This window comes from Elephas maximus, chromosome 10, assembly GCF_024166365.1.
Source record: "Elephas maximus indicus isolate mEleMax1 chromosome 10, mEleMax1 primary haplotype, whole genome shotgun sequence".
Classification (NCBI taxonomy): Eukaryota; Metazoa; Chordata; class Mammalia; order Proboscidea; family Elephantidae; genus Elephas; species Elephas maximus.
The window spans coordinates 14,521,732-14,548,351 of record NC_064828.1 but is presented as its reverse complement, the minus strand read 5'-3'; the positions used below and the strand labels follow the sequence as shown (position 1 = coordinate 14,548,351).

The following is a 26,620-nucleotide window of genomic DNA, read 5'->3' as shown; positions in this document are numbered from 1 at the left end:
AAAGCCTAAGTGCTAGCTAGGATTTAGACAACAGAACCTAAATAGAATAGGAATGAACCAGAATTTATGTTTTGACCCATTCCTCCCCAGCTCTTGCCTACCGCCAATCAAGTTAACATTGGTAGTGGTGTTGTAGGACGCTGTACCAGTCTGATTTTTGGCTTCTCTGTGTCTCTGGATAACAGCTGTTAGAAATAGTGGGTGTCATGGATTGAACTGTGTCCCCCCAACATATCTGCCAACTGGGCTGGGCCATGATTCTCAGTATTGTGTGACTGTCCACCATTTTATGTGATTTTCCTGTTTCTTGTCAATCCTATCACTGTGAAGTAATACGATGAATTAGCGGCAGTTATACCGATGAGGTCTACAGGATTAGGTAGTGTCTTAAGCCAATCTCTTTTGAGATATAAAAAACAGAATGGCACAGAGACATGGGAACCTCATACCACCAAGAAAGCAGTGCCAGGAGCAAAGCGCATCCTTTGGACCTGAGGTTCCTATACTGAGAAGCTCCCAGACCAAGGGAAGACTGATGACAAGGACCTTCCCCCAGAGCTGGCAGAGAGAGAAAGCCTTCCCCTGGAGCTGGCACCTTGAATGTGGACTTCTAGCCTTCTGAACTGTGACAGAATAACCTTCACTTTGTGAAAGCCATCCACTTGTGGTATTTCTGTTACAGCAGCACTAGATGACTAAGACGGGCTCATAAGATGACTAGATGCTGCCCTTATTAAGGACACCTAAACTTCGATTGGTCTGCTCAGAAAGTCCTTTCAGAAGTGCCCCCGTTTCCAAGAGGACTGCTCTGGTCTGGCATTAGTCTGGAACGGGGATCCCCGTCCTTCCTGTCTGCAGATGTGGAGCTGGTTTTCACCTCCCACTCAGGACCCCTCCCCCAGCTCTGTCACAGCAGTCCTGATCCTCCCCCGGGATAACCCACCCGTTAATACCACTTCCAAACCAGCATATCTGAAATCAGTCCACATCAGATCCCCAGGAGATAAAAACAAATTTTTTTTTTATTTCAATGCACAGAAATAACATTCATATCCTGACTTGGGGGTGGGAGAAAAGGGAAGTGTATTTAGTTTGTCCTGTCCCCAAGGAGGAGGTGAAGGGCAAAGTCATCCTTCATTCCCACCACAGACCCTCAGAGGCCCTAGATCCTGAACTCTGGCTATCAGAATATAATGGTAGAGCTCACTCTGCTCCAAAGACACTCAAACAACCTGCCCCTAGGAAGGCAAGCCTTCTGCTCCTTTGTCTCCTGCCCACGTGAAGCCACTGTGTGTGGCCAGGTGGGCAGGTCTCTTGGTGAACCCCAGGAGAATGTAGCCATCTCTCCAATTGTAGCAGCTTTGCTAGGTTTCTGACACTCCAGTTTGGAGCGCTCCTGAGATAACTCTCTGGAGGTACTGCTGGCGCAGAGGGGGCAACTGAGGGTACAGCTCAAAGCCCTCTGGGAGGGCTGAATTGGGAAGCTTATAGTGGAGAATGTGTTGCCGGAGACCCTGTAAAGAGGAAAGAAACTTTAAGAAGTAGGTGGTGAGATCTGCTGGGTCTCCAACCCCCAAGACCCTCTAGCCTCCCCCCCTCCAGGATGTGCCCCTACCTCATCTCCCAGCAGCCAAGTTTTCTGCAGCATGCTCCTGCTGGCAGCCCTCACCTCATCCTGGAGGCAGAAAGAGGGAGAGGTGGCACTGGGCTGAGGGCTGGCACCCATAACTGGCCTTGCTCAGCCTTCACCTTTTCTCCCGGCTGGCCCAAAGGTAGCTCAGTTGATCACTTCCTCCCTCCCTCCCTCCCTCTGGAGATGGGATGGTAACTTACTGAGCACTTTGGGTCCTGGGAGAAGATGAAGCTGTTGACATGAGCCAGAGCCACAGCATAGAGCACAGGGCACCAGCGTGGACAGAGTGCCCCAGTAACCAGGGCCCGGAAGTAGAGCTGAAGGAGGGCCAGGTTGCCTTCCGGAGGCTCGGTGTAGCACTCCAGGGCCACAGGCAGCTGTAATGGAACATGAGACATGCTGAGGTAAGGGAAGGAGTGTTTGTCACTGCACAGCACGGGCACATGAAACCTAATCGTGAAGGCAGAGGTCGGGCCTGGATAGGCCCCATCCCTCTCTATCACAAGGATCCAGGTGAAAGACTACAGAGCCAGAAAGCAGGGGACACTGGGAACTGGGTGAGAAGCAGCTATGAATTTCTACTGCCCATCACTATTTATTTAATCTATTTAAATTTGGAACTTTCAAAATATCATGTTCAACTGCTCAATGACATCATCAAACCTTGCCAAAGTTCATGTTCCTCAGACCAGTGATTCTCTTTCTAAAAAGTAATTCTAAATTCCACACAGCAAATGATTACCTGAGAAATACAAAGTTTATGTCCAATGTGGTTTATCATAGCATTACTTAAAATAGTAAAAAGAAAATAACTTACATGCCCACCATGGGGCTCTGAATAAAATTAATTGGGGCACACCACACAATGGTTTATGATATAATAATAAAAAGTGCTGATTTCTTAGGATATTTAGTGAAGTGGGAAATGCTTATGATGTAATGTTAAATGAAAAAAATACATTATGCAGAGTGATCTCACTTTTATAAAAATATTTTTATCATTAAAAATTAAAAAATGTATATTTTTACACTAAAAAGGACTGGGAAAAGATAAAGTGTAAACAATTGTTACCACTTGGCAGTGGGATTATGGATGACTGTAATATTCTTTTTTAATTCCTTAAAATATTTTATACTTTCTTTTGAATTCTTTTTTATATAAAATATACATTAATATTTTATATAAACCTATTGAACATATTTATGAATTTAAATATTAAAACATATATATTTTAAATTCACCAGATAGACTATAACAAAAATAAAAACCAAATCTTAAAAAAAAAAAAAAAAAAGTAACTCTGCAGCTTTACAAGTTTAAACTTAGCCTAATAGTCGAAGCCCTCCAAGACTTCGCTTCTCAGCCTTGGTTCCAACAAGTTTTGAAAAAGAATCTCTGATCTAGCCACCTCCCTCCCCCCAACCCTCTGTCATACTCCTTCCTGCCTCTGAGCCTTTGCTCATGCTGTTCCACTGGGAACATTTTTCCTCCTTCTTGACAATTCAAATTCTGCCCAACCTTCAGTGCCCAAACTTCTCCTACAAAGACTTTTCTTTATGGGAAGAGCACTTTGATCTTTCCCTTCTCTGAATCCTGACCTGACACTTAAAGTCTGAACAATACAGGACTATGATGGTTTTTACTAAATCTCTTATCTGGATTGCAGCACCTTATGAGCAAGGAGCCATGCCTTGTTAATCACAGTGAACGCCTACTATATGCCAGATACTGTGTTAAACCCTTTTCATGGGTTCTGTTACTTAACCCTCTCAGAGAACCCTGGGAGGGAAGATGAGGATCCTGAGGCCCACCAAAGCACCTCACAGCTCAGCAGCGCCCCCAGGACTGCTGCCGGGCTGAGGACATACCTGGGTCAGAGGCAGGCCCAAAGCTCGCAAGGCTCCCACATGTTCCCCAAAGAGGGCAAGGCGCAGGGTCACACTGAACCGACGCTGCAGGGGAAGGAGGACCAGAGCCCCAAAGAGGTGGTCTCCAAAAGACACGGCCTCAAAATGCTCTAGGAAGCTGGCATAGAGGTCAGGGAAAGATGTCAGGCCAGGAAGTGAGCAGTCCAGGTTGAGGTTTGGCAGGACTTGGGGCTGGCAGAGCCGGGCTAGCAGGCCTGCCACCAAACGCTGTATTGGGGTCTCCCGGAATAGCTCACTGTCCACCAGGAACACACACATGAGCCGTGCCAGACGGGCGGCAGGGGGCACAGCCCAGAGGGCCTGGGGGCGCCAGCTCTCCAGAACTAAAACCCACTGCAGGGCCCGTATGGCTGTGCCCATGGTGTCAGCAGGAGGGCGCCCCGAGGGGTTGTCTGAGGCCTGGTGGTAGAGATGGATCAATGGCAGGAAGGGCCAGTCAGTGGGCAGCAGTGGCTCTTTGGGCAGAGGCAGCAGCAGGGCTGGGAGTCGCCGTAGCTCCCCTCGGTACAAGGCCTGAGAGGCCAGCAGGCTGGCTCGGGCAGGTGAGCAGTGGATCAAGTAGCAGCTGCGGATGCTGGGGAGGTCCTGGCAGGCCTCAGCTAGCAGAGTCCCTCGCCCACACCCAGGGTCCCCATGGCTCCCTAGGCATAGCCGGTCCGAGAAGTCGGCTGCCTCCAGACCCCCTGATGCTCTTTCCCTGTAACAGACAGAACCCAAAAGCCAAAAATGAGGGCCAGAACTCAAGACCCAGAAGGCCTTGCCAGCTCTCTGGGGCTTCCCAGAGGTCCTAGGCCCAATCCTACTCCTCCCTACACCCCAGTAACCTCCCACGCAGTGTGTGCAGTAGTTAGGAGGTGGACACTAGAGTGAGCTGCCTAAGTTCAAGTTTACATAACTTCTCTGTGCCTTCGTTTCCTCCTAGTGCAATGGCGGTGATAATAGTACCTACATTATGTTAAAATACAGATAAATACTTAACATGAGTGCCAGACCCAGAATCAGTACACAATAACTGTTAGCTACTACATGTATATGGCTTGTTTATACACCATTTTTAGGTCACACTGAATTCTCACTGTAATTCTCTGGTGTGGCTAGTCTCATCCTCACCCTACTCAAGAGGAAACTGGAGCTCAGACAGGTTAAGTATAATCTACGAAGAAAGAGAATTAAGCCCAGGTCTCCTGGCTCCAAACTCAGGGCTGCTCTGTCAACAACCGCAGCAGCCTCCCAAAGGTCTGAGTTGATGCCACCAACCCTAGACTTACGGGAGGAACTCTGGGCAGAATACGCAGCTCAGCAGCAGCTCATGGGCAAGGTGCTCGCTTCCGGGCAGCAGCCAGCTCAGCAAGGCCAAGGCCATGCCATGATGGAGGGCAGTACTGGTGGCTGGCACTGGTTGGAGCACGGCCTGTGGGTGGAAAAGCAGGGAGTTGTTGAGCGGCAGGGAAGGGTATGAGAGGACAAAGCAGAGAAACGAGGATGTGGGGAAGACGGAAGGGCACGGACCCGGGGCACGTCTGAAGGAAAGCTGGAGCTGCGTGGCCTGGCGGGAGCAGCAGAAGTTCTAGGGAAATGGGAGGGGATAACAGGGCGGGGTGAACAGAGGTGCAGGGGAACCCACCGCTCTCTGAGCCAGGGAGAGTGCCAGGTACTGCAGGTGGCACTCATGGCGCAGGGCCCACGCTGAGAAAGCTGTGAGCCGTGGGGCAGCCACAGGAGCCACACACTGGAGGAAGTAGTCCTGGAGTCCTGGGGAAGCCAATATGGCAGCCAGCTGAGGAAAAGCAAGCTTGTCTGGTTCTAGAAATTGACATGGATCCCTTCTGTCCACCAGAAACACACACATGAGCCGTGCCAGGAGGCGGCAGGAGGTACACCCCAGAGGGCCCACTTCCTGGTCAAACTCAGAGAAATGGGTGCTGGCAGAAGAGGCCACCCTTCCCCAGTGGGTGCTCTCTCCCTTCCTTTCTGAATCCTGCCATCTTGGCCCCCTGCCTGGCCCCTCACTAGGCACCCAGGGCTTACCTGGCTACACAGCCCCTTGTGGATCTGAGACAGGGTATTACAAAGAGAGAGGAGGGCAGTGAGGAATGGGAAGGGTGAGGCTGCACCAGCCAGGCTGAGAGGGGGGCGGCCTCCCGCGCAGCCCAGCGACACGAGGCTGGGGAGGGCTTCCGGCGCCGGAGCACAGGACTGTGGATTGCAGAGAGGGGAGCAGCGCCTGTGGGCAGAGTACAGAAGCTGAGAAGGGGGTTGGCCTGATGTGTCAGCCTGGAAAAGAGCTACCTGGTTGTCTGTGACTAAGACCAGCAGGGGCTTGGCTGTGCAGATCAGCGCTCAAATTCCTGGGGTCTGGGGCCTGGCACTTGGTCCCCCAGGGCACAGAACTCTGTAGAAGAACAGGGGCCCTAGTGTGGATCTCAGAGGCCATCGCGACTGCTGCCTGCTAACGACTCAGGTTTTCCTCAGGTTGAAGGGTTCCACCCTGGGATGGGAAGGAAGCTGGACCTGGGAATCCCATAAGGAGGGAAAATGCCACGCCACCCATTACACATACACAGTATGCACCTAAGGGACTCCCACAAGGAGGGAAACTGCCCCTCCACCCATTACACACACACAGTACATACCTAAGGGACTCGCACAGGTTGCCCAGAGTGGGCTGGCTCAGCAGGGGAAGTAGCAGCTCCTCCGACAGCCGCTCCATGTCCTGAAGCCAATCTCCCGGGCACAAGCGTGGCTGGAGGACCGAGGGGCTCACTCAGCTGATGGCCTGGGACACCCATTCTCCTTAGAGCCTGTGTTCCCAGGTCAACCCCACGATTCTAAGAGCCCAAAAGACCCAGTCTGGAGCTTTTGCTTTCTGACCCCTTGGAGGAACAGAAGCCCTGAGCTGCTCTGGCACTTGTGCCTAGGGGCCTGAGAGCATAAAGGCTGCAGGAAAGCTGAGCCGCTGCGTGGGGGCTCTCTGGTCCCCACCAACATTTGCTCCTTGAAGCTCCACTGGGTGCTGAGGTGGCAAGAGGAGGAAAGGTAGGGGTAAGAAGGTGGGATGGTGGGAGTGGAGAGGTGCAGACAGAAAGGGAGCAAAAAGGGCGGGAGGCAGGACACATGAGACAAGGCCACACGCACTTGCTGGCTCCAGGCCTGGTAGTAGGCGCCCAGGAACAGCAGGCAGGCAGCGGGCACTGGGCCCAGAGCATTCCACATTGCAGGTCTGGGCAGCAACTTCAAGGTCTGTCTTAGACATGGCTCCACAAGGGGCCGGAGCCCAGACACCTGTGTCCAAGTGATCAGGGAAGGGGTGCCTGGCAGGCTGGCTTCAGCACAGTCACTACAGGAGTGCCAAAAGGGCCACAGTGAGGACCTGGCTGTCACTCCCCGCTAGGCTGCAGCCACCCTTGCCCTGGGAGGAACACTCCCTCCTGTCTTGGTAGGACTTCCCTGCCGTAGGCTCAGGGCGATGGGCCTACCTGATGGGCTCAGGGGCGGTGCTGCTGGCTGCCAGGGTCAGCTGGGTGAGGAGGGTGAGCAGTGAGGCTATCCGCTGCATGGCCAGGGGCCGAGCGGGCGGGGCGCCGAGCTCCTGTGGCACAGCCTGCAGTGCCTGCACCAGCACTGGGTAGAGCTCCCTGGGGAGAGCAGGTACTGACCCTCACCGTATGAGGGAGATGAAGACAGAAGGTATGGCCCCAACCAGGTGACTTGCAGTCTGGTTAGGGGGAATCAGGGGGGAGAAGGCCCTGAGGGCAGGGCATACTTGGAAGACTTCAAGAGGGAAGGAGGGCTGGGCCTTGAAATGGGAAGGGAAAGCCCTTCAAGGCTGCCCCCAACAGGAAATTCCAGTAAGTATCAATGTCTTTGTACACAGATGTGGTTAGCCCATGCTCATTCTACTCTCCCCTGGCTGGTCCTGATGCCCAGCCTTCCTCATACCCTGTGTCCTTTCTTACCCTCTCCCAGCCTCCCTCTCAGGTGGGGACTTTGAGAAAGGCTGAGACATCAGGTTAGGGGTCTGTAAGGGGGCCTACTTCTGCCTCTCCTCACCTGTAAAGGTCACTGCCCTGGCCATAGGATGCAGCCACAGCCCACAGACGGAAGGCCTCAGTGCTCAGTGTCTCAGCTTCCTCTGGGGGCAAGGCCAGTTCCTGGGGAGCCTCAGCTATGAAGCGGCACAGGCGGCTCCGAAGATCAAAGCTGCTCAACTGGGGGTAGGCAGAGAGTTTGGGGGTCAGGGTTAGCACGGAGTCCACCCACCTGTCCGTCTCTTAGCAAACCCTTGCTGTCACCTTTTCTAGGCCTACTTAGAAACATGTGCTGAGTGCTTTTTTGTCCTTGGCTCTTTAGGTCCAGGGAACAGGGAGCCCTCCCCTTACAAAATGAGACAGGCTACAGGTCTACATGACACACTCGCCTCCAGGTGGCTAGGTTCCTCGCCTGGTGGTTTCTCTTGTATTCCTAAGCAACTGGCCCAGAGAGGGAGAGAAAGCTGGTAAGAGCTGGCCACCCAGCTTCCAAGGGCCATGCTCAGCCCCCAGCTCAGCCTTGTTACCCACCTCCCACCCACTGCCCTGCGTCCTGCTCACCAGCCGGGCAGCAATATTCCTACCGGCCGAGGCCAGGACACGGAACAGTTTCATGGCAGCAGAACAGGGCACTCCGTGCAGACTGGGGACAGGTCCCACCCCCACTGGCGCCCAGCTGGTAGGCAGGAACTCTTGAGCCACGGTCTTTATCAGCCGAGGGCACTCCAGGACCTATGGAGGGTGGGGGGAAAAGGGAGGTAGGGAGGTTGAGGGAGAAGACCAGACCTAGGCAGGCTCTCTGCCTGTTTGCTGCCCCATTCTCTGTCTCACCCTTGTGGCTGACTCTAGGGAATGACGGGCCAGGCGGATGAGCACGGCCAGGATGTCAAGGACCACTGCAGGTCCTGGGCAGGTCACCTCCAGCACATAGCGCAGCCGAGGCAGCAGGTTGGTGGCCAGGAGCCCCTGGGGACCAGAGAGATAAACCCATTGCCAAATGTAGCCAGGTCCAGGGCGCTGGGAATGAAGCTGGGTTGGGCCAGGCTCACAGCTGTCTCAGCACTTTACCTTGATGACATCACGTCGGGCCAGGTCAGGTGGAGGCCGGCCTCCTTCCTCAGGACTCTTCCTTTTTGCCTTTTCTGCTGGGGGCTCTTCACCCGCATCTTCGTCATCCTCATCCTCCTGTCTGGGCATCAGAGGGAACACCGAAGCGCCATGGTACCACGAGAAGGTGCTGTCTAGGAGCTCCTGCCAGAAGAAAGGCAGGGGTGGTGGGAATAAGAAGAGCTACCATGCCAGGGAATGGTGCACCAGTGGGGAGTGGAAACCACCCACAGAGAGTGCAAAGACAAGGCTTCTGGGCTTTGGGGCCTTAGTGAGGGTGATGCCTGCCATCACTCTGTCCTCTACTCAGCCTGGCAAAGTCTCTGCAGTGAGGGCATGGCCAGCATGAGGAGTTCAGACACTGATGTCTCCACGCCTACTCCGAGCCCTGTTACCTCATCTCCAGGAGCCACCAGCAGAGCCCGGAGTGCCTGCACAGCAGCTGCCAAGACCCCGTCCACTCTGTCATCCAGGGAGAAGCGTAGCAAGAAAAGGAAACCAGCATCCAAAAGGAGGTGCAAGACGCTGCCCACCAGCTGGCCGCCAAACTCTCCAGCCTGTGCCTGAGGGCAGGAGGATAAAACCTTGCTGACGATGCTGACATCTGTTTTTGCTCTAACTCCTCACTTGCCCACCTGTGACCCTGGGTTTGTTCTGTCCCTGTCTGACCCACAGCCAGCAGGTGTCTGGGCTAGTGAGTCAGAGTGAAATGGAAGGGAGGTGAGGAAATCGAGAGTGCAGGGAGGGGCAGGGCCAGGGACCCACAGTCACTCACCCTGCTGATGACCTGGGCCAACACCTGCAGTGCTAGTGCTCTCTGCTGGGAAACCTGGCTGCGGGTCAGGTGGAACAGTTCCTGGAGGGAGTACCCTGCTCTCTGGGGCAGACACGACAAGTCAGAAGGAGCCAAGATGCTAGGCAGCACCCCAACAAATACCCAGCAGCCCCTCATGCCAGACACCAGTGAGGAGTCCAGGGAGAGACAAGGATAAGTTAGTGCTGCCTGCTGCCCTGCTCCCCACGGGGCCACAGCTGGTAGACAGGGCTCGCACACGAGCAAACACATTATTTGGCGGGTTGGGGGGAATGCAGTAATCCATGTCTAACTTGCAACCAGTGAATAGGAGAAAGAAGGGGGCTCTGGAAAAATGACCCGGTCTCTGTGAATGGGTGGAGCTTCAGTGGGTGGACGCAGCACAAAAGGGAAAGATAATCCCTGGAGGGGTCCAGGAACTGAGCCCTGCAGGTGTATGTGGGGAGGAGGCAGCAGAATGGCGAGGACTGAGGGAGGCAGAACTGTAGGGTCAGCGGGGATAGACTGTGGAAGACTTCCTTGACAGGTTGAGGAGCCAAGGCCTTATTCTGTGAGCAGAGGTGAGCCAAGCTTTCCAAAGCAAGGCATGCTCTGAGCTGGGCCACAGGAAATCAGCGTGTCATTCCATGGGGGCAGAAAGTCAAAGACACGGCAACTGAGCAGAGAAGCGCGAGCAATGTTCTCATCCAGGACGCATCATGGGGAGGTAATAGAATTGGCAAGTTCTGGTAACTAACATGAATGTGAGGGAAAGGGGAGAGAGATTTTGGGCCTTAGAAAACGAATGGACAGCAAGGCCACTGCCATGGACTGAAGTTTGTCCCCCCAAATGTGTGTATCAATTTGGTTAGGCCATGTGTGGTTGTCCTCCATTTTCTGGTTGTAATTTTATGCTGAGAGGATTAGGGTGGGATTGTAACACCACATTTACTCAGGTTACCTCCCTGATCCAAGGTAAAGGGAGCTTCCCTGAGGTGTGGCCTGCACCACCTTTTATCTTTCAAGAGATAAAAGGAAAGCGAAGCAGAGAGTTGGGGACCTCATACCACCAAGGAGGTGGCACTAGGAACAGGGTGCGTCCTTTGGACACGGGGTCCCTGCACCTGAGAAGCTCCTCAACCAGGGGAAGATTGAGACCAAGGACCTTCCTCCAGAGCCGACAGAGTGAGAAAGCCTTCCCCTGGAGCTGACACCCTTAATTTGGACTTGTAACCCACTAACCCACTGCCATTGAGTCGATTCCGACTCATAGCGACTCTACAGGACAGAGTAGAACTGCCCCATAGGGTTTCCAAGGAGCACCTGGCAGATTCAAACTGCTGATCTCTTGGTTAGCAGCCATAGTACTTAACCACTACGTCACCAGGGTTTCCTGGTTGTAAGGTACTATGCTGTGAAAAAATAAATTTTTCTCTGTTAAAGCAATCCACTTGTGGTATTTCTGTTATGGCAGCACTAGGTGACTAAGACAGCCATCAACTGGAACAAGAGCATAAGAGGTTCAAGGCCACTGGCTAGAGGTCCTTCTCCACATGGTTGTTAAAAGCACTTGCCAAGAAGTACCCAATCCCTGGGGCCCATCCCTCACCTCTGCCTCCTCTCCATGATGGTGCAGGCCCAGGTGGGTAGGCAGGTCCGCATTGTGGGCCAGTAACTCTCCCTGAAGACCAAACCGGGCCTGCATCCTCTAAGGGGAAGAGAAAGAGCGCGACGGGCTGGGGGACACAGCAACCTCCCCCTACCCACTGTTCACCTTTAATTCCAGGCCTTTCAGAGCTCAGTGCTGAATCCACCGCCGTCTGGAAAACTGGGTACCTCTGGCCTCGGGGACCAGGCAGGGTGGTGGGAGAGGAGGGTGGGTACAAAGGAGAAACGTCTCTCAGACTCAGGGGAAGAGACAGGCCTGGGTTCTGGGTGCAGGTGCAGGAGCATCCCTTTAGATGAGCTGGCCTCCTTACCTCCTGCGTCTGCTGTTGCCGGAGTGGTGGTAGGTCCTGGGTCCATTGGAGCTTCTCCAGCTCAACAGCGTCCATGTGCAGCCACTCTTTGTGGGGGGTCACAGGCAGGGCCGGACCTGGGGACGTGGGATCATGGGAGTATTCCCTGAGGGCCCAGCTCACTGGTACAGAAGTCCCAGCCATCATCCAGCAGCTACCACATCCATCACTGCCCCCAGGGCCTTGCCCATCTGCCCTCAGCTATGGCAAAATGGCATGGTCCAGGGGCTGGAAATCCAGGGAATTGGGCAAAAGTCTCAGATATGGCAGAACACACCCAGTCCTGGGCTCTAGCCCCTTGCTGACCCTAAGAGTTTGTTGGGAGGAAGAGGGGAAAGGGGAAGAGGAGGAGAAGTGGAAAAGAGAGAAGAAGAAAAAGGGAAGAACACATATCCGGGGGAAAATGGAGCTCTAGTACCCACCCTCTTAAGCCTCAGAACAGGGGAGTGGGGACAAGGAGGGGGCAGCCACACTGCCCAGGGGAGCAGGATGCAGAAACACACACCTGCCTCCTCCTCCTCCTCCTTCCTTACCCCTGCCCCTCCCCCACCCCAGCAGCTCAGCTGGCCTGGAGCTCCTCCGGAGGCAGGAGGCTCCTGGCCCTCATAATTCAATTTCTCCTTTTCTTAACCACTAATAAAATAATCCAGTTCCTGGGAAATGAGCGCTCCCACTGGCCTCTCTCCTGGTCTGGCATGTTCATACAGCCCTGCGTCAGACTCTTCCTCTCCCATCACCCTGGCCCTGGGAGCTGAGGCAGAAAGGACTGTGGATGGCTGGAGCCCGGCCAAAGCAGCTACAGCAAAGGCGGGGAGATGGTCTGCTGGGGGAGGAGGCCACTCAGCCATCACAGCCTGCTGCTGTGCCCCAGGGAAGATGGAGAAGGAGCAACAGGGCATGGAACAGAAAGCACGTGCAGGAAGAAGACACACATTGGCAAATGACGGCTGATCTGAAGCCAGTAATGAGGGTTAGCGTTAGATGCCCAAGGACAGAAAAGCTTCTCTCCTCTCTCATTTGCCGCTGAGTCTGAAACGACCTGATGGCACCTAACAATAATACAACGATAGGAGAAAGGATACTTCCCTCTACTTTTCTCCCCCAAAGGATGTTCCCTTCTCCCCCCAACCTGGGGTTCCTGGCTCCAGTTCATCTTTCTTCCTGGGCTCACTGGCAGAAGTTGGCACAATGGGCTTCTCTTTGATGACCTCAGTAGAAGGTCCTCCTGGCCTCTGCATCTCTGTGGCCTTCTCTCCTGCTTGCTGCTGGGTGTGGCTGCGAGATCTTAAGAAGGCAACCAAGCCAGGATCTAGAGGGCGGGTGGAGGAGACAGCGTGAGTCCAGATCCTCCCCAGCCCCCTAAAACCTGCTGAATAGTGGCCGCCTGTGCATGCCCCGGGTAGGACAAGCTGCTCCCCAGCCCTCGCCCAGCTTCCTGGGCGCTCCTGTGGCCCTTCTATAACCCTGCCTTCTCACAGCTGTGGGATCACTGGGGCCTGCCTGCCCACCTTGCCCGCCACCCCTCACCGTCCCCTGGTCCAAGTACCTACTCTCGTTCCTGTGCTTGGCCTCAGGCCAGATGTCTGAAGCAAGCAGCTGTGGAATCAGCAAATGAATGCTGACTATGGCCAGAGAGAAGACATTTAGAGGAACAATTTCCCTGATTTTCTCCCAGCTAATTTATTTATTCACAAACATTTACTAAACATCTACGATATGCCAGGCTCTATGTAGGTACTAGATATATGGTAGAGAACAAGGCTGTCCTGGTGCTTACCCTTTCGGCAAGCAGAAACTTGGAAGAGGTATAGAACAGTATACCAGCTGCCATTAAGCTGATCCTGACTCATGGCAGCCCCACGTGTGTCACAGTAAAACTGTGCTCCACAGGGTTTTCAATGGCTGCTTGTTTGCTGGTAGATCACCAAGCCTTTCTTCCGAGGTGCCTCCAGGTGGAGCGCATTAACCATTTGTACCACCCAGGGACTCCAGTGTAGTGTAGTGTAAGAGAGTATACTACACCACAGTGTACAATACAGCGGATATTGTATCACAGCAGTAAGGTACACAAAGTAGAGCAAGACTACAGGGCCTGTGAGACGACACAGACCTGGGTTTAAATCTCATCCTCTTTCTTTACCGACTGTGTGGCCTGGAAGAAGAGTTTCTTAAAGCCTAGAGCCTCAGTTTTCTTCATAAGTAAAATGAAGTCAGTACCACGTACCTCACAGGACTAGTTTGTGGACAGAATGAAATCATGCGTATCAAGTACTCGGCACAGAGCTTGGCACAGAGTCTGCCTGGCACACAGTCGGTGCAGTCCCTTCCCAGTGCAGCCCCATACAGAGCCTGGCACACAGTCGGTGGCAGTCCCTCCCTGGCACGGTCCCATACCAAGCTGAGCAAGCAGGCGCTGCTGTTCCCACAGGATCTCCTCAGGAGGCATGGCTTGCAGTCTCGCTACATTCTCTTCATGGATGGTCTGGGCTTCCCGCTCAGCCTCCTGGCCTGTGAGCCCCTTCCCTGTGACCAGATGGGGTCCCTGGAAGCTGTGGGTGCTCCCTAGAAGCTGCTGGCCCTGGTCCCCAGGAGTGGGTGCCTCACATGTCACAACACCTGGAAAAGTATATGATCAGTCTCATGGCTTTAACTGGGTCGTCTGGCCTGGTTCCCTAACCCCATTAGACCTGGACCTTAGTCCTTAGCCCCACAGCTGTCCTGGGTAGACTGGAGATCCCCAAGGGCTGGCACAGGAGTCCAGACACTTGTATAGAGTCGGGGGTTAGCCCCTCCATTCACTCTTTTCTTCGGACTTATGTGAGGTTTCCCTCAGAAAAATCCTAGTTTCCAACTCTTCTCCCAAATGTCTGGGTAGCCTTCTGCCTCTAACAGCCCAACCCCAGCAATTCCACTAATAATTTATGTCATTAAAAGAGTCTTGGCCTACAACTTTGCTTTCATATCTCTGCCAGACACTCCTCCTTTCTCCTTTTCTCTTAGGGTTAGGTAGCACCTGCCCTTCTCTGAGTCTAGGTGTTGCGCCCAAGCCTCCCACACTAAGCACCCGAGGTGAGGGCTGGGGATGATGTTCTCTCAAAATCACTCAATGCATTTCCCATTTGACACAGGGATGATGTACATCCAAAGACAACCCCGTGATCAGGTCTTCTAAAATGGCTGAGCCTCTTCAAACCCAGCTCACCCTCTGGTGGGTCCAAGGGAGGTACAACTTCCCCAATTGCTGGGACCCTGGCTTCAGACACCCTCCTTGCTGCGATTTCTTGGGCAAAGATGCTTCTCTTACCAGATATTGCTGGCTTCCCCTACGGGGCAGAAAGAAAGCCTGGGTTACTGATACCATTACCCCACTCTCCCCTCAAGCCCTGGTATCAAGGCCTCTGGAACAAAGAGATCAAGGGACTTATCTGTATGGGTCACAGCCCTGGCCTCAGGAAAGCAGGGCTCTAATGGGGTCACAGGCCTTTTAGCATGACAGACTTGGGTTTGATTTCTGGCTCTTCTGCCTATTAGATGTGTAGTGTTGGACAAGGTATTTACCTCTTTGGGGGCCTCAGTTTCCTCACCTGAAAAATGGGGACAATGATACCTACCTTACAAGGTGGTTACAAGCATTAAATGAGGTAATGTGTTTAAAGTGCTGAGTATGGTGTTGCTTTGTAAATGGGAAAGCTTATCATTACTAAGACTGCCTACCTGGGGAAGATGCGCTATGAGGCTCACCTGTCTCCTAAGCATATCTAGGGTTACCCCTGCCTACCTGTCTCTCCTGTGAGCGATGGAAAACAAGGGGGAAAGCAACACCGCTGGACACAGGCAGTTTCACGGCCTCTGAACTTGTATCTCGTTCCTGCAGCAACAAAGCACAAAGTAGTGAAGACATAGGGACTTCCCGAGGCTGGATCCTACCCCGCTAGGACCAAAGTTCTTCACTCTGGGGGGTCAGGAACCACCTCACTTCTCAGGGCACAGGATCTATTCAGCCCCTAACCTGACTGAGGGAGGAGTAAGTCCCACCGTTTGGAGGTACCCTCCACCCATAAGGCTCACCACCCCGGCCACTATCCTTGGCGCTCTAGGGCGCCTTGTCCCCCTCAGCCGGGTTGAGACGCACAATAATCTTAGTCAAGACAGCAGTGATGTGCTCATCATGCCTGTTCAGCCTCTCCTCAGGGTCATCATCCTCTGGCAGGAGGCAACCAGCGCTGGGCTTCGCTCTCTTTGGGGGAGCAGGAACCAGAGCTGGGGGCAAATCTGGGAGATCTAAGGGAAAAAAAACTATATGTGAGGATACTCATCCCTCCCCAGGAAGAGACTCACGGCTGGGAGGGAACAAAATAAAGGGAGCCATTGTGTGGCCCTGGCTCAAGCTGCGTAAACTTGGGCAAGATATTTAACCTCTCTGAGCCTGTTTCTTCATATGGAAGATGGGGTTGTAGCAACAGAGGCTATGCAGTGTCTGCAATAACGACAGGGCAGAGCCAGTCACATCAGAAGAGAGATGGGCCCAAGGCAGCACCTTCTCTCCCACTCAAGTTCAGACCCACAGGCACTCACTGTCCAGCATCACCACGTCCCGATGATCCTGCCGTGGACGCTGGTCAGCGTTAGCATCGCCCCCTCTCCTACTTCCTTTCTTGAGCAAGCGTACCGCTGGGGCTGTACCAGCTGCCAGAAACTGACTCTGGAAGCGTAGCAGGTCCGCCTCAGATTCCCCTGGCTTTGGTCTCGACAGCATCTTGTCACTGCAACTGCCTCCTCAGTGCAACCCTTCCCAGCAGTGCTTCGGGGTGGGGATTCTCTCTCACTCGCCCTAAAACATGAATAAATACGATGGGCCCTCTGCCACTGAAACCTGATTCCCTTTATTGTGCATCAGAAACCAAAACCAAAAACCAAACCCATTGCCATTGAGTTGATTTTGACTCATAGGGATCCTAAAGGACAGAGTAGAACTGCCCCACAGAGTTTCCAAGGAACAGCTGGTGGATTTGAACTGATGACCTTTTGGTTGGCAGCTGTAGCTCTTAACCACTGCACCACCAGGGCTCAGAAAAGACCCTCTTTCTTCCTGGGATCCATGTAAACTCATCCCTCCTCACTCATAACTTATTGCCACGCCCTCCTTACCCAGCCCTCCCTGATATCATCGGTCTAGTAGCAAATTTACTGTCAACTTAGGCTGTTAACAATCTGATGATGATAACACTCTCAGGAACCAACAACAGTGTTCCTCAGAAAAACGCCATCAGAGGCCAAGTGAATAAATATGTCATAACAGGGAGGGGTGATTCTCTATCGAACTGGAAAGAACATGCCTGGCCTAAAAGTGCTCAAACTATTAATAACCTTGGGCTGTAAAGTTATCAATACACAAAAAGCAGTTGTATTTCCATACACTTAGCAAAGAACAATCAGAAAATGAAATTAAGAAAACAAATCCAGTTAAAATAGCATCAAAAAGGATAATGTACTTAGGAATAAATTTAACCAGAGGTAAGACTTGTATACTGAAAACTATAAAGCATTGTTGAGAGAAATTAAAGGCAACCTAAATAAATGGAAAAACCTCCCATGTTCATGGACTGGAAGATTTAATGTTACGATGGCAACACTCCTCAAATTGATCTATAGATTCAATGCAATCCCTATCAAAATTCTAACTGGGTTTTTTGCAGAATAGACAAGCTGATCCTAAAATTCACATGAAAATGCAAGAAACACAGAAAAAAAAAAAAATTGGGGAGCCTCACACTTCCCAACTTCAAAACTTCACTACAAATCTACAGTAATCAAGACTGTGAGGTACTGGCATAAGGACAGACATACAGATCAATGGAGTTGAGAGTGCAGAAATAAGCTCCTACATCTATGGTCAACTGATTTTCAATGAGGGTGTCAAGACAATTCAATGACGGAAAAAATAGTCTTTTCGACAAATAGTGCTGGGACAGCTGGATATTCACATGCAAAAGAATGATATTAGAACCCTACTTCATACCAAACGCAAAAATTACTCAAAATGGACACGCAACCCAAATGCATGGGAAGCGCTGAAACTATAAAGCTCTTAGAAGAAATAAAGGTGTAAATCTTTGTGACCTTGGCTTGGCAATGGTTTCTTAAATATGCCATGAAAAGCAACTAAAGAAAAGATAGATAAATTGGACTTCATCAAAATTAAAAACTTTTGCGCATCAAAGTAAAAAGATAAATTACAGAATGGGAGGAGAAATTTGCAAATCGTATATCTGATAAGGGAACTTGTATCCAGAATACAGAAAGAACTCTTAAAACTCAACAACAAAAAGACAAACAACCCAATTAAAAAACGGGCAGAGGATACGAATAGACTTTTACCAAAGATATACAATAGGGCAATAAGAAATGAAGATGCTCAACATCATTAGTCATTAGGGAAATGACAAGACGATCACATGAGGGTGTGACTATAAAAAAAATGATCAGACAGTACACAATACTGGGGAAGCCAGCACAACCTGTACAAGGCAAGGTCATGGTAGCTCCGTAGGCATATCCAAACTCCCTGAGCAACCGAATTGCTGGGCTGAGGGCTGTGGGGACCACGGTTTCAGGGAACACCTAACTCAACTGGCATAGCCAGATGTTCTACATTCTACTTTGGTAAGTAGTGTCTGGGGTCTTATAAGCCTGTGCAGCCATCTAGGATACTCCACTGGTCTGAATCCTTTGGGAGCAAGGAATAATGAAGAAAATTAAAGACATGAAGAAAAGATTAGTCCAAAGGACTAATGGACCACATCTACTATGGCCTCCACCAGGCTGAGTCCAGTACAACTAGATGGTGCCCGGCTATCACCACTGACTGCTCTGACAGGGATCACAATAGAGGGTCTTGGAAAGAGCTGGAAAAAAATGTAGCACAAAATTCTAATCAAAAATAAAGACCAGACTTGCTGGTCTGACAGAGGCTGGAGAAACCCTGAGCGCATGGCCCCCGGCCACCCTTGCAGCTCAGTAGCGAGGTCACTCCTGAGGTTCACCCTTCAGCCAAAGATTGAACAGGCCCATGGAACAAAACAAGACTAAAGGGGTGCACCAGCCCTGGGGCAGGGACTGGAAGGCAGGAGGGAACAGGAAAGCTGGTAATAGGGAACCCAGGGTTGAGAAGGGAGAGTGTTGACATGTTGTGGGGTTGTTAACCAATGTCATACAACAATGTATGTACTAACTGATGGGAAACTAGTTTGTTCTGTAAACCTTTATTAAAGTTCAATTAAAAACATAAATAAAATGGAAATAAAAGAGCAGCCAGACTGAAAAAAAAAAAAATTATCAAAGTCTTTTGCTGTTTTCTTTTTTTTTCTGAGTTTACTCTGGGGAGTGGGGTATACAAACCAAAACCAAGCCCCGTTGCCATCAAGTCGATTCCAAGAGTACGGAAATACAAGGAAATGTACATAAGATCCAGTCTCTGGGTTTAAGGAGCTTACTGAGGAGACAAACACAGACCAAGCCAAAACTCTGGATCTTTCAGTAATTTCCTATTTCATTATTTCTCTTTCCCCTCATAAGCCTAGAAATTAAAAGTCTGTAGTTCAAATGGCATGCCTAGATTGCAAGTCTTCCTTTAATCAAATTTATCCCAATTTGGGGGCGGGTGGTGGTATGGTAACCACACATATGCATTAAAAAGGCTGAAAGCAATACATCTTGGTGATAAATGAATCACAAAGAAAACTGGTGCTACAGGATTTCAGAGTGGGAGTAATTACTATAGGCTAGAAACCGGGCTGAATATTGAGAACTTAGATAAAGCAGTGAAGAGATGGAAGTAGATGAAGTGTGCAAAGACCTGTCTACAACTTTGGGTCTTAACTTTGGCACAGAACTTGTAATTAGTAGATAAAATATTTGTAGACTGACAGCAAAGAACATACATAGATGTGTCTCTTCCTGGATGGGTAGTAAACAGCTCTGGAAATGGACTGTCTGTATACAAGTCCAGGCTCTGCCATTTACTAATTGTGTAATTGTAGGCAACTTACTCTACCACAAGTTACTGTGCCTGTTCCCTCATCTGTAACATGCACGTAATTATACCTATTTCATGAGTGAATGAATATATGTAAAATAATTAGAATAGCATTATACATATTAAGTATGAAAATATTAATTATTATCGTGATTTATTTGTACACCCAAAAAACAATTAAACCAGATCTAATTGCCAGGCAGCCTTGTCGACATGGGGAAAAAAAATTACCTACCCCAGTGTGCACCCAAGGGGCCAAAGGAAGGCTGAACTGGATGAAGGGAGACTCCACAGTACATTAATAATTCACTTCTCTAAGATTCTACATGAGGAGAAACAATTTCCCTTATTAATCCATGGATTGAAGTGACCCAAAAGTGAAGCTCAGCCCACTTCACAAGAGGGGGCCAGAATCTCCTCTGTAAAGGGAGTTAAGATTGTTAGAGCCATCAGCTTTAAAATCAATAGCCAGAAGTCAAATACTGGGTCCACTACTCACTATTTGCTCGAAAACGGGCAAGTTACTTAACCTATCCAGAGTCCAGCTTCCACAAACGTACAATGTGGATAGTAACAGGTTCTATGTAAGAGGAATTTTGTGAAGATTCAACTGACAATGCACGAAAAGCTCCTGCCACAGTGCCAGGTAGTCACATAAATAAACCTCGTAGATGACAACAATTATTTTAGTCTTAAGTAAAGCCACCAATATATTTTCCCACAAACTCCAGGGATGATTTGTATAGAATCAAACCATGCTAGAGTAATAACATCTTGAACTATTTAAGGAAAATTCCCCTGCAACGTAGTACTAACAACAGACAACCGGATTTTCTCGGGTTGCCTTTTAGGCGTCTCTGGAGCTGTATTACGTTGCAGCCTGTATTACGTTACGTCCAGCGCCAGGCGTACCCCAGAGTCGGGACCAGCGACTGTCCCCTGGGCTCTGCAATCGGGGGTGCTAGCTAAGCTAAACCACCAGCGTTAGAACGAGACTTCAACGCCTGTCAGCCTGTGTTCCTGGATGGAGGGCCGTGCCTAGGATCTCCGCACCGGAAAGGCCGCGGAAGCTCCCGTACAGAACAAAACCCTCGGACAGGCTCCGACAAAGGCACCAAACATCCCGCACCTGAGCCCTCCGCCTGGGTCCCCTGAAGCCTGTGCCTCCAACATCACCACCTACTTGCTCTAGGCCCTCATGGGCGCCGCCATCTTGCCCCGCAAGAGCCGCGCTTCCGCCGCCGCCAGATTTCAGTTTCCGTTCCGCAGCCCGGCCCCGCCTCTCCCGGACTTGGCTCCGCCCACTCCCAGGCTCGCTTGCCTGGCGTCGCCAACAGGTGAGCGCGAAACTGCCTAGCCGCGGTGCCTTGCCCTGTGTTACCCCACTACATAAGCGTTATATCGACACCCAAGACACATATCGTTCTGATGTATAGCAGACACAGGCCTTCTACACATACTGTACACCTGTGACAGAGGCAAAGGGCTTCTCGGAAGTCCGTCTGCACGCACTCTGCCGGGTAACCACAGCCTATACCCCGCAACCACATCCACCGGTAGCCAACCCACAGGTACCTATACACACACCAATGAGACCTCCTGAAATGTTTATGAGCGAGCAAGAAGATAATCAGGAAAAAGGTGAGGCGAGACCCAAGAAAAGAAACACTGTCCCGAGCGCTGCAGGAATGGTGGGAGTGAGAAGAGAGAAGAAAACAACCTCACTGTCTGGAAGGTTATCCCCTTCCAGAGCTTCCTGCCTTTTGTTTCATGCCACTCTCTCTTCTTGGAAATCATTCTTCTTTAACCCTACCACCCCTACCCAAAATCAACTCTAAAACCTTTGCCAACCAAGCCTTACTTTCCGTGCAATCATCTGGAATCTTACCTCCTCCTCCACTTTTTTGGCCTGTTTGGAATGCACTGCCTACCATGGCTGCTTACCTTGTCACAATCCTATGTCCCGTTTCCTTGAATAGACTTGAGGGCACCAGGCCATCTCCTTCTTTTGCATCCTTAACTTCAACACCCAGCATATGCACATAGTACCTTAGTAAGTCATTGCTTGGTTGAAGGACTCTGTGCCATCTAGGGCAGCCAAGGTTAGTCCAGTAGTTCTCAAACCTTAGTGGACGTCAGAATCACCAAGGATCTTGCTAAAAACAGAATACTGGGCCACGCCCCCAGAATTTCTGATTCAGTAGATCTGAAATGAGACCCAAGACTTTTTATTTCTAACAAGTTTCCAGGTGATGCTTCTGGCCCAGGACTACAGCAGATTTATGGAATCCTTAAGTTCTCTGGTCCTCAACCACAACAGTAAATTTTAGCTAATAGGATTTAGCCAACCTTAGGGCCCAAAATCCTTTAGGACCTGACCACAATTAAACAATGACGGTATGGGGGGTGAGAAGAGCCAAAAATGCAGAAAGAATGATAGTAGAAAATTGCTGTTTGAAACCATTAATGAAATAATGGCTGTAAGCAATAATCATTGATGACTGCTAAAATTATTAGGTGAAAAATTAATGAACCCACTGATGTATCTTTTTTTTCTAAATTTTAATTAATTTTGTTGTTGTTGAGCCTACTGACGAACCTTAACATCTTTAAAAGTGAAACAACTGAACATAATGTGTCTCCAGATGGCACGCAATTGAAAGTAGAAAATACCACCTAAGAAGACTTCTTGCTAAAAAAATTGAACCTGAATCTGATCAAACCTCTAGATCTAACTGCCACCACCCCACCCATTGCTGTCAAATTGATTCTAACTTACAGTGACCCTACAGGACAGAGTAGAACTGCTTCATAGAGTTTCCTAGGCTGTAATCTTTATGGAAGCAGATTGCCACATCTTTCACCTGTGGAGTGGCTGGTGGGCTCAAACTGCCAACCTTTCAGTTAGCAGCTGAGTGCTTAACTTCTGTCCCACCAGCACTCCTTCATCTAACTACCAATCAACAAGAAATCTGAGTGATAGAAGAACATGTTAAATGATAGCACGATAATTAAATCCAGATTGTGGAAAATTCTACAAATGATTAAGTTTCTTCTATAAATTGCATGGCCAGGAAAGAAGGAGGACCTCTTATAGATTAAAAAAAATATGCCTATCAATTAGCCATGGGGTGGGTTTGAACTGTCGACATTTTGTTTAGCAGCCAAGCACTTAACAGTTTGTACCACCAAGGCTTCTTATGCAGAAAAAAAAAAAAATGCAGAAGAATAAGTCAAATGTACTTTTATAATTTTGGTTACGGGTTATAATCCAATATTACTCCCCCCACACATTCTTCCTGTTTTGGTCACTGGGAGCTTTTTCATTTGACTTCTGTGTCTCTTTGATGTACCCATCTTTATATTTTGAGCACCACTCATTTTTTAAGCATTTCCTTACTTTCTGGCACTTAAAAGATGCACCAGGCTTAGTCCTAGGATCATCTATTTATCCAAGTGTCCCTATTTCCTTTTATTGGGGAATATTATTAGAAACCAAGGTCTTGGTGCAGGTGTGCTTATTGCTATCGGGGTATCTTGCTTCTAAGCTCTCTGAGCTGACAGAACTAGGAAATATATGTGTATATGTGTAGGTAAATATTGTATACACACAAGTCTGTAAATATTTCTACATGTAATCACCTGTATCTATATATGGATGAGGTTTTTTCTTAAAGTCTGTTACAGATACATATTGCAATATATACTGCTGAAATGATAAATGATTAGGATTTGCTTTGAAAAACTCCAGCAAAACAAACAAAACAAAAAAAAATGCAAAATAAAAAAAATGGAACACAATTAATTAAGATAGTCATTGAAGCAGGATGACAGGTATATTGGGGTTCATTATATTGTTCTCTACATGTGTGTATGTTTGAAATATTCCAAAATAAGAAGTTTAAAAAAAACAACTAGAGTCAGAAAAGCCTTATTTACCAGGTCGCAGTTAAAGAGGGCCAGATAGAGACACACAGAGAGCCAGATATAGGCCATTAACACACACAGGCAAAACTTTTTTTCTCAGGGGCATTCCTAGGTGAAATTTTGAAGAGGACAGCTTTTCTTCCACATGTCTCCCTGCCCTTTCAGAAACCCCAAACTTCTTGCTGTCTGCCTACTTCCTAAATCTGCTTTTAGGGAAAATTCTGATAACCTGTAAGTCCCTCTGTGACCGTAAGTCAAAGTGTGGTCTCTTCTGGGAATTTACCTTTCTGCTTTGTCTTCAACTGGGAAAGGAATGACATTATTTTTAGTTTAGGAATTTCAGACAGTGGGTATTTGGCAGCTATAGGAACAGTCCCCTGTGCCCCTGGCACATCTGTGGGTGGCTTTTCCCCAAATCCCCAAGGCACAGATTCTCTCCTTTCACTAAGGTGATGAGCAATGTATTATGTTCCGTAAGTGGAATTTGCCAACTCTCATCTCTTGAATCAACAGTTGGGAAAGAACAGATCCGTGGTCACAGGGTCAGTGAGAATGATGTGACTTTATGGCTCACCCTCCTGAGAGGCCTCTAGGTTCCCTGTCTCTTGGTCTCTGAGAGGGTGCAAAAAAAAAAAGTTGCCATTGAATTGAAACTCATGGTGACCCCACGTGTGTCAGAGGAGAACTATGCGCGGTGGGGTTTTCAATGGCGGACTTTTTGGAAATAGATCACCAGGCCTTCTTTCTGAGGCACCTGGGGGTGGACTTGAATCTCCAACCTTTTGGTTGGCAGCCGAGTGCTTTAAGCATTTGCACCACCCAGGGACTCTCAGAGGGGTGCAGGAGATCCTAACTCTGAAAAAGCTGAAGCAGCTGCTTCCTGAGATTGCTGGAAGTGGACAGAAGAGTGACCTGCTATTGTAGGAGCTGGTTTTTATTTCTAGGTTTGTCTTTTTCATGTCTGGATCCTTGCCTCCTTAGGCAATCCTGGGTCACAAAAGGCAGAGAGTATGCAGATACCTATTTCACTAGATTAAGGAAATGGCAGAGCCCGACCTAGCCTTCTGTAATAAGGGGCTGCTGCTGGTCCTTCCTCTCACCCTGCTCTCCTCCAACCCTGAGGTGCCTTCTTGTTCCCCTGGGATAGATCAGAGCTGGCTCTGGTTCTGTTCTGAGGACAGGAACTCCTGGGACAGCTGCTCCCACATTAGGCCAAATACATTTCCTGTTGATTCGATTAGTTTCCTTCCAAGCAATGCATTTATGAAAGGGAGGGAGCTTTCGCAGGCATGTATTTGCATAGGCAGCAAACTTTCCCCAGCCACACACACGCACAAGCACACACACACTTTCTCCCCATCCACCCACAAAGCCTCAGTCACATTTAGAGTTTGCACAAATGCACACCCTCCCTCGTAATTCACAGCGCACACCCTCTCACCCACCTACACACCTCTTCTACAAAGTCGCACCTGCTCACATCCCTTAGAAGCACATTTCTATAATGTGCCCAGAGAGAGAGAAAGATGGGCGACGCAGGCAAGGAGGGTGGGTTGTGAGATCACTTTCTGTAGGAGCTGGGAAGTGAAAAGATCAGGACCCACAGTGAAGACCCAGAACCCACAGTCCCCAAGCCGAGAAACTAAGAGTAGAGAGGGATTCAGAAGCAGAGGTAGAGAACTTCCTGTATACAGGGACGGTGTGCTGCTCCAGGGGAGAGGTGACCGCGTGGCGTCTCAGGCCTGAAGCTGGGTGGGAAGTTTGTCGGCCGTGAGTTGGGAATGCGGAGGCAACCATAACATGTTCAAGGAGTCTGTTGTAGCTGGTGGCAGAGGTTCGTCCTTGGGCTGGGACTCCTGTCCTGGGCTCAGGAAATGATGGGGGAGGGAATGAGGGAAGAAAGGAAGTAGAAGGCTGGATTTGGGTTTTGGACTCAACATCCTCTAGAAGTCGTTCCAGTGTCAGCCAGGAGCCGTGAGAAGGAGGCTCGCCTTTCCTGGAAACTTGAAGTCCTCTCCAGAGCGGAGAGGTGGGGGGGATGGCCTTCAGAAGTGACTAATATTCAAGTGCAAGGCCGCGACAGCCACATTGCAGCGGTAACACAGACCCCACATTGCAGCGGTCACACAGACCCCCGCAAATCTGGCTTCGGCCCCAGACTGTTGTCCTGATCCAACTCAGTGCAAGCTCAGAAGCTGTGGATTCTGGTAGAAAAGGGTCCCGGAGCTGACCCACAGTGGCCCCCAAAATTGGCAGAGCTCTCAGCTGGAGGGAGACTTCAGGCCCCGGTCGTTCCACTCTGGTAGTGCTTCTGGAGACCTTCCCTGTGCTGCCACCTGGGGGCGCCCCCAGCTGGTCTAAGGCTGCCACCAGCACTGCTGCTGTTGTTGTTTTCAGTGTAATTAATAAGCAAGCACTGTTTTTTTTACTGATGGGGCCAAGTGGAGGAAGAGGCAGGCCTCTGCTGCTCAGAAGGAGAATCCATGGAAAGATCCAGTGAGGCTGTGCCAACAAGGGGCTGGTCTTTCTTTCCCAGCCTACAGGGTGGGCTCCAGGGGACAGGTAATGGCACAGGCCAGAGAAGGGAAACACTGGCTAGGCTGGGTTTGGAACCAGCTCTGTATCTGCCTGGCAGGATGTATGTCAGCAAAGTCACCCCTGTGATTCTAGTTGTAGGGCAGGCCAAGCTCAGAGGAACTTATTCACTCACTGAGCACCCATCTGCCTATTATGAAGTGCCTACTGTGTGCAAAGTGGCCTACTAATAATAGCTGATATTTTATTGGACATTATAAGGACACAGCCAACTTTCATACCATGTCCTGAGAAGTAGGTGGAGGGGGGTAGAAACAGGGGAATTAAGTAGGAAGAATGATAGCTCCTAAAGATACAAGGCCTGTGTAGTGTAGGGAGATATTAGGTAAAACCTAGGGATTACCAAGGTCCTGGAAAATTCAAGGCTCAAGGCCCAAGTGGGAAAACATGCTGGGCAAAAGGGGTGGAGAAAATGGTCAGTTTGGGGCAGGAAGATACTTGGAGATAAAGGTGTGGGAAATGGAGCACAAATACGGGGAATTTGGATGAAAGTTTCATGAACGAGGCCTGCAGGGGCACCTAAGATGACAGAGGATCCTGTGGGGGGAGCCCTGA

At 50.0% G+C, this 26,620-nt stretch overlaps 1 protein-coding gene across 2 annotated transcripts; it reads right to left on the bottom strand.

The window, feature by feature from the left end:
- Positions 1-1,006: 1,006 nt before the first annotated feature.
- RPAP1 (RNA polymerase II associated protein 1) lies at positions 1,007-20,808 on the bottom strand. 2 transcript variants are annotated; one of them, XM_049898514.1, is made up of 25 exons: positions 20,727-20,808; positions 16,084-16,339; positions 15,641-15,789; positions 15,287-15,376; positions 14,711-14,831; positions 13,903-14,124; positions 12,638-12,817; positions 11,470-11,585; positions 11,100-11,198; positions 9,473-9,574; positions 9,093-9,260; positions 8,659-8,841; positions 8,422-8,556; positions 8,152-8,322; positions 7,613-7,770; positions 7,039-7,197; positions 6,698-6,899; positions 6,196-6,305; positions 5,591-5,786; positions 5,187-5,339; positions 4,831-4,973; positions 3,503-4,259; positions 1,834-2,010; positions 1,616-1,675; positions 1,007-1,514 (listed from the first exon to the last, which is right to left on the bottom strand). In XM_049898514.1, exons 2-25 carry the CDS (start codon positions 16,262-16,264, stop codon positions 1,365-1,367), a joined length of 4,182 nt encoding a protein of 1,393 aa, XP_049754471.1. In that variant the 5' UTR covers positions 16,265-16,339; positions 20,727-20,808; the 3' UTR covers positions 1,007-1,364. The 2 variants fall into 2 exon arrangements, with proteins under 2 accessions (XP_049754471.1, XP_049754472.1); XM_049898515.1 differs by having other exon boundaries at positions 20,673-20,779.
- Between the last annotated feature and the right edge of the window lie 5,812 nt (positions 20,809-26,620).

Bases quoted from the DNA above. Each gene is read 5' to 3' on its own strand.
- RPAP1 (XM_049898514.1), bottom strand. From the start codon at position 16,264: ATGCTGTCGAGACCAAAGCCAGGGGAATCTGAGGCGGACCTGCTACGC. The intron at 15,790-16,083 runs GTGAGTGCCTGT...TTTTTCCCTTAG, and splicing joins GGACGTGGTGATGCTGGACA to ATCTCCCAGATTTGCCCCCA. The intron at 12,818-13,902 runs GTATGGGACCGT...CCCGCCCTCTAG, and splicing joins GCGCCTGCTTGCTCAGCTTG to ATCCTGGCTTGGTTGCCTTC.